At 49.3% G+C, this 7,729-nt stretch overlaps 1 protein-coding gene across 1 annotated transcript; it reads left to right on the top strand.

Annotated features, from left to right (window-relative positions):
* The first annotated feature begins 1,026 nt into the window (after positions 1-1,026).
* Positions 1,027-3,904, top strand: LOC133930316 (calmodulin-binding receptor kinase CaMRLK-like). The gene is made up of 2 exons (XM_062376950.1): positions 1,027-2,563; positions 3,069-3,904. Exons 1-2 carry the CDS (start codon positions 1,237-1,239, stop codon positions 3,704-3,706), a joined length of 1,965 nt encoding a protein of 654 aa, XP_062232934.1. The 5' UTR covers positions 1,027-1,236; the 3' UTR covers positions 3,707-3,904.
* The last annotated feature ends 3,825 nt before the right edge of the window (positions 3,905-7,729 follow it).

Here is a 7,729-nt window from a genome sequence, read left to right as displayed (position 1 = left end):
CCTAGACTAAGCCATGACATGCTGCATATATTCCTCTTGCATCTCCTCATTATCGTTTGTTAAATCTATATGGGAAGCTGCCTCTTGCCTTTGAAGCCTCTCCTCAGACCTTTTCTTCTCCTTATCTTTTGTCTTATCAAGCTCATACTTGAAGTTATTATACATATGGAGTCACCATATCGCAACTTTGAAGTTATTATACATATGGAGTCACCATATCGCAACTTATAGCATTCGATAAGCGCTATGTTAAATATTCTTTCAACTTTGTGGCACCACCGTCTCTCTTTTTCTTCTTGTAGTAATTGCACCTAAACCCCGGATACAAGTTGACTCCATGCTACCACACTATATCTCTATCCACCATCGATTACTGCAAAACAACATATATCGGGACAACACATTGATAACCGAGTGCATAATGAAAACTCAGACGCTTTTAGCAGCTAACTGAGCGATTACCTCGAAATGCGTTGGCTCCTTAGACACTCAGTTTTTGCATCTCAGACCACAAATACCGGTTTAGGTCGGTTAGTAGCGTCGTCTACAGAGCGATTTTTGCCCTTGCACTCACGGATTTGCTCAAGTAGGTGGCAGATATGGCCGGGTGGTCGGGGAAAGTTGCTCGGGTAGGGTTCTAGCCAACGATAGCAATGAGGATAAGTTCCTCACGGTTTATTCATCCAGTTGGGCTAAATGGGCTGTGCAGTGCAAACAACCTATTTCAACCTTTTAAACTTTTTAGCCTTTTTTTAATTCATTATTGTTTGAGCACATATTTCCTGATACAAACGATATTTCTTTAAAACTTTTTTCACAGATAGTCTTAGACTTGTATTTTTATAGAATTTTTTATTTTTTTAAAATCTGATTTAGATTTTTTAATTTAAATACGAATTTTGGTTGCATTACAAAACCGGGACCACGCCGATTTGACCGCATTTCGCGGTTTTCATCGAATTTTTTAACCGGCTTGTAGCCTGTGTACACCCACTCCTCCCCAAATCGGAAACCAACAACTCCTCACTTGCATGTCTCAAGCACACAAAAGTATCGAATGCCCATGCTCACTACCTACTATTAAACCATCTCAGCCTTCCTCCCCTGCGGAGCGCAGCTGCACTGTTCCATTCCTCTTCTGTCCGTACTCCTCAGCTCCCCTGTTCCCTCCTTCAATGCCGCCCCAGTTCAAACCTCCACTCTAAGGTGTGCAGCTCAACACGTCGCGCTTCCCCGATGCCACTCCGCGTCCACCAACTCCTGCTCCTGCTCGTGCTACTCCTCCTGGCCACCTCTGCTCCGGCCTATGTCTCCTCCTCGTCCTCTTCTTGCGCCGGCCGCGACGATGCAGCCATCGTCGCCACCGCGTTCCGGTACGTGCGCAACTTCAGGTCACCGAGCGTGAAGGCATGCCAGCCGGTCCGGGAGCTGCGCCTGCCGTCACGGAACCTCACGGGCGCCGTGTCGTGGGCGGCGCTCGCCAACCTGTCCGCGCTCGCCGCGCTCGACCTCTCCGGGAACGCGCTCCAGGGTGCCATCCCCGGCGCCTTCTGGCGCGCGCAGTCGCTCCGCGCCGTGGACGTCTCCCGCAACCAGCTCGGCGGCGAGCTCAGGATGGAGCAGAACCCGCGGCTCGAGTCCCTCAACGTATCCGGCAACCGCTTCACCGGCGTTGAGGGGGTGGAAGGGCTCGCGCGGCTCGGCACGCTTGACGTGTCTGGGAACAGGATCCGGGTGGTGCCGCATGGGCTCCGGCGGTTAACGCGGGTGAGACGGCTCGACCTCTCCGGGAACGCGATGCAGGGGAGGTTCCCGGGCGACTTGCCGCCGCTCGCTGGGGTACGTTTACTGAATGTCTCGTACAACAAGTTCTCCGGCGTGGTGGATTCCGGCGCCGTCAAGAAGTTCGGCCGCTCAGCGTTCTTGCACGCCGGGAACGCGTCGCTGGTGTTCTGGGAGAACTCGACAGCGCCACCGCGACGTTCATCGCAGCCTCCTCATGGAACAAGTAGAAAGAAGGATTCAGGGAGGACGGAAAGGAAAACGATGAGGAGGAGCAACAGAAGGAAGCATTTGAGCGTCGTGGCGGTGGCGGTAATATGCGGGGCTGTGTCCCTGGCCGTGCTGCTCTGCTTGGCCGGGTGCGTGGCGTGCGGTGCGCTGAGGTGCAGAAAAAATGGAGGCAAGAACGATGTGGAGAAGAAGGGGCAATGGGGCGACAAGGGCGACGAGGAGGTTGTCGTGGTCGCGGCGGCGAAGGGCGCCTCGGCAGCGCCGGTGGTGCTGTTCGAGCGGCCGCTGATGGAGCTCACGCTGGCCGACCTGGCCGCGGCCACGTCCGGGTTCGGGCGCGAATCGCAGCTTGCGGAGCGCGGCGGCCGCAGCGGAGCCGCGTACCGCGCCGTGCTCCTCGGGGACCTGCACGTCGTCGTGCGAGTCGTGGAGGGCGGCATGGCCGGGCTCGGGGAGGATGACAACCCGGTGGCCGCCGTCACTGCGTTCCGGGAGCTCGCGCGGCTCCGGCACCCGAACATTCTTCCACTCCTTGGCTACTGCATTGCAGGTGAACGCAATTTAATTTTGACAAGAAATTGCAAATTTTGTATGAATACTTTGCTGCTGTTCCAGCAATGTACGGAACTCAAACTCCGCAGAGTATTCTTTTTTCAAGTCTAATATGCAGATAACTATTGTCCTTCGGTCAAAAAAAGATAACTATTTTCCGAATAATATCTGGGATCAATTAGTTTTCTTAAAATATAATCATACTCACAAATTTACAGGTCATTTATAAAATATACAATTTGATAAAAAAAAAACTAGCTAATCTTGGTGGAATTGCTATTGCCAATGTAGAAACCGCCAAAGTAAGTGTGGAAGTGAAGACTAGTCTCATACTCGAGCCACACACTATAGCCATGCAATGCATCTTGAAAAAGGCAATCTTGACCTGGGCATAGTTGGAGCAGTTAGATTAGGTGTGCAAATGAACTTGCAGCTAAAATACTGTACTACAGGTAAAGGTCCTTGTACATGATTTGAATTTTGAAGTTCCTCATTTATTGCAGGTAAGGAGAAGCTCCTACTGTATGAGTACATGGAGAAAGGCGACTTCCACCGGTGGCTACACGAGCTGCCAGCAGGGCAGCCAGTCATGGACAACACCAGCAGCGGTGACATCTGGGAGGTGGCGGAGGACAAGCGGTCTATATCCGATTGGCCGACCCGACATCGCATCGCGCTAGGGATTGCCCGGGGGCTCGCCTTCTTGCACCAGGGATGGGCCGGGTCGGGACGAGCCGTCGTGCACGGCCACTTGGTGCCAACCAACATCCTCCTCGGTGACAACCTAGAGCCTCGAATATCCGACTTCGGTCATCTTAACACCAAGTCAACGTTTGAGGGCGATGTATACAGCTTCGGCGTGTTAGTGCTGGAGCTCATGACCGGTCAGGCCAGGTGGGACGAGACTTCAGTGAGCTGGGTGCGAGGGATCATCCGTGACGGGAAGGGGTTGGACATCGTGGATCCAAGAGTGCACGTTGAGGTGGTCGGGGCGGAGATGGAGCGGGAGATGGTGGAGTGCCTGCGGATGGGGTACCTCTGCACGGCGCACTCGCCGGACAAGAGGCCGACGATGCAGCAGGTAGTGGGGGTGCTCAAGGACATCCGAGCGGCACCTGCCACGGCCAGCCAGCCAGCGTGAAGGGTGTGAGCCACGGTCGGTCGGACACATGCCCCGTGTCCCTTGCAGGCCAGCGGGGCCCGCCGTCCGATTGAGGAGATGCTGGTAGTCATCACAAGCAGCTTTTTCTGATGATGTGTAGACCTCGTAGTTTGTACGATGTGCATGTAACAGATTTCCTCGCCGGTAACAGTTGGTCTCAGAAACCTTTTTTCGCCATGTTGCTCTTGGGGCTTTATTGCGTTGGCACAAACGCAACAGTTCGGTAGTATTAAATTGCAAGCTGCCATACATGGGGTCAGACCGTGCGGCTCGGCTCAGTGGATGGCTGCTAGCTGCTGGACACAGCGTGTACAGAAATGAGTACCCACCGTGAGCTGCTGGACGAAACACACAGAACCTACAGATTTGGGCTTTAGCCACCATGAGCAGAGGATCCAATGCATGTTTCGAACTTTGGTTTTGGTCAATTGGAGACTCAGTGAATTTTGCTGAGTTTCGAGCTTATCTGACAAAAAAAAGTAGCAAATTTTCCGAGAAAAAACACAGAACGTTCTATAAACATTTTCCATTGTGCTTGATCTAGACAACCTGGTCCCGACCACGACGAGTAAGCGTGCGCGGGCAGTCGCTGAACAACTGCAGCACATCACCAGATCACCTAGTGGTGCTCTTAAGAGCGTCAGAAAGAAATAGAGAAGCAGCACGGTGTGTTCACTCACTCGTTCAGACTTGCTTTGCAAGTATGGAGCAGCAGCAGTAGAAGGAGATATTGTTAAACTATCAAAAAGAGAAGGAAACAGGGGTTAGTGGAGGCGAATGTGAGCGTGAGGTTGTCAAGCCGCGGATACGATCGATGTGAGTCAGACAGATAGATCTCATCTCTTTTCGCTGGGTTAGTTGGTTTAGCTGGGGACACCTTGTGGCGCCTTTTAGACCGGGAGGCGAGGCCACACGCAAGAGTCAAAAAAAGGCCTCTCGTCGTGTTGCTGCAGAGCGTTGTGTGGGGAGGCCGCGACAGTTGGGGTCAGCGAGGCCCCGTTTGTTGGGTAGCTTGCAGTGACGTGCACGCTGGTACCGGCCAGAGTGGCACGCAGCGGCAGCTCTCTCTTTCCTTCTCTCAAGATGTAGCAGCAGCTGTTCAGTTCAGTCATTGTACAATTACTTTTACAATAAAATTTGTTTTTTTCTCTTATTATACATATCATATTTTTTTCTAATATTTTTAAGCTGGATCATAATATCTCTACAACATACATTTTTCCAGGATTTTTGAACTATTTGGATAGTGTTTCAAATTTTGAGAGTAATAGAATGTAGTGTTTTTTTATTTTTTACTTTGTCGCATATTGGAATAACGACATTTTTATTTTTCTAAAACTATGGTATTTTAGAAGAGCCACTAACAACAACAGGCCTATTTATACAAATTTTTCAAACAAATACCTAGTTTTATAATTTTTATTTTCAAAATCTAAAAATAAAAAATCCCCTCCCCTGCCCTCCACACCAAGGAAAAATTCAGCCCATCAAAAGCACATCTCGGACGAGAGCTCGCCACGACCACCCTGCATTTCCGTGCCGCCTCCCTGGCCGTTCGTCGGCGTCGGAAACAACACCGGCGACGAGCTTCTCCTCGTCCGTGACCCATGGATAATTATTTCAACAATTGAAACTAATTGTTCTGACATCGAAATTAAATGTTATGGTTTTAAATCAAAATGTTCCATAGGAGTACGGATGGGAGCGTGGAGACGGCGGCAGCCTTCTTGTATCCGCAGCGCACTGCTTGGTTGTCGCCCCCCCCCCCCCCCCCCAATCGCGTTGCCTCTTCCTCCCCCTGCAACGAAAGCTCGTTTTCATCGAAAAAAAAAGAAAGCTGTTTCACGAAAAGAACCCTGTTCGTTCCTTGCCTTGTTCAAGCTAGCGAGCCTCAGGCTTGAATTTTGGGCGGAGATTCTTGTTTGTAACAATCAATCTGCGCATCTCGTTATAGATGACACTCAATGCGCTCACCGTATGGTATGTGACACCCGCCATGAATTGTTTCGTATTTCGTTCTATGACATTTTTCTTTATTTTCCTACTAGTGTATACGTGCCCGTACATTACACCATAATTTTAGTTCATTTGAGTTCCGTATTTCAGTGTATCAAATCAACAATGTCTCTACATAGCATAATTCAATCAATATCCTAGGTTTGGGTTGGAGGATCACTCTACCGCCAATCTTAGAGAAAGGAAGGTGGTGGCAGTGGCCATATAATTATTTAATTTTCAGTAATCAGAAAGTTAGATACACAAAGTAGATATAAGATATTTTAAATTGTTAATAAATAGGTTCACGTCAAATTTAGTTCCGTCGAATATCTAAATATGAGGTATATACGTATAAGGAGTACACTATAATAGACAGGGTATATCATGCATATGTATAACAGCTCCGAATACTATAGAACCAAATGTACAATATCTGATACACTCGGAAATCTAGAAGAAGTATATTAGGAAGATCTTAATTGGTTATCCAACTCGAGAACAAATAGTATTTAAGTCGGATTCATCTGCTTTGTCTTGGAGGACAAGATGGAGAATTCTCTATCGACTACAGCTGGATATAAGGCGTCATATTAGCTCTATATAAAGCGGAGACTCAAACCCCAAAGAAAGGAAAAAAGAAGGAATAGCAACTCGACGCAAGCATCAAGACCATATGAAATACTCGAATCTAGATTAGCTTAGATCTAATATGCTCCTTGTAATAAGTCTAACCATATTGCTTGTACTCGAGAAAATACATATACATCATCATCCATAAAGGGCGTAGGGTATTACTCCAACTGGGGCCTCGAACCTGCCTGCATCGTCTGTCTCGCTTCATGTTTAATCTCTGGTCTCGAAGGTACCCCAATTAATTACGGATATATTGTCAGGAACTAATTTTCAATAGTTGGCGTGTCAAGTAAGCGCTTATTTTGCTTTTTAGGATTGATCATGCCTCGAGTTCACATCCGCGCTGGTTTCTTTGATGATGGTTTCTACGACCACTTCGAGTTGGCGGCAACCATCTACTCATCGCCTCCTGCCGGATCTGAGATTTTCTTCGGAGCTATGGTTTTCCACTGGGACAATCAAGGTAGACTGATCCACACTGGTGTTCTCAAGTCCAGCCTATTAGACGTATGCCGTGAGGTGGGACATCTCGACTGGGATCGCAAAGAGCCTAATGCTCTCCAGTGCATAGACACCGACATCGATGACGAAGATTAGGAGAGTGGCAACGACAACTTGGTCGATAGCTAGAGCAGCCGAACGGATCGATTCTTGTTCATGACTTGAGGAGTCAGAACCCCACCCGATGACCCTATGGTGGTAGATCAAAATATAGGAGAGAACAATGGCGCCGGGATTCCTGTGAACCCAGCAGCGGCAGTCGCCACCCACGCTACCGACATCACTGGAGATATACCACCAGGAACGTCTATGGCTGGTGCCCAATTAACTCCTAATACTACCGATCATTGATGAACCGTAGGAGGTCAGGTGCCCTCTGGTCTCCAATGACGACTTCAGGTGGGTACCCCTCCACCACCACCGGTCCTGAGATCGAGGATCGGATACTCTTAGGACAACTGTCACGAGGCTTCATTGACTCAGCTGCAGCTAAGCCTCGGCAGTGGTGTCTTCAGTATTCCAGAGGCTAACTTCTAGGACGCTCATCTGATTCTAAGATCCTTCCTCGAGTTGGATCCAGCAAATCATTTAACCCCGATGCTCAACAAAGTGAAGACTTTACTTGATGCGGCTTAGATCCAGGTTGCTCAAGTAAACAACCCTGGTAGCTCTATGCCCCTATGTTGGCAAGGCACCGGTTCGGGGAGCCATAGATGCGGACATCCCAAGTAAAAGAATCGCAGATGGGAAGCTCGGGTGGTCGGGGTCGAGCGCAGTCCTGCGGGCCAGGTTGTAACTGCCTTATTCATAGGCTCAAAAACTAGAAAGATTTGAGAAACCGCATCCCTTGCGGTCGGCACGATCTATGGA

Source organism: Phragmites australis, chromosome 10, assembly GCF_958298935.1.
Source record: "Phragmites australis chromosome 10, lpPhrAust1.1, whole genome shotgun sequence".
Lineage (NCBI taxonomy): Eukaryota > Viridiplantae > Streptophyta > Magnoliopsida > Poales > Poaceae > Phragmites > Phragmites australis.
Note: the sequence above shows the minus strand (reverse complement) of the source record. Positions and strands in the feature narration are given on the sequence as shown.

Coding starts and splice junctions, on each gene's coding strand:
- LOC133930316 (XM_062376950.1), top strand. CDS start 1,237: ATGCCACTCCGCGTCCACCAACTCCTGCTCCTGCTCGTGCTACTCCTC. Junction 2,564..3,068: donor CCTTGGCTACTGCATTGCAG/GTGAACGCAATT, acceptor CATTTATTGCAG/GTAAGGAGAAGCTCCTACTG.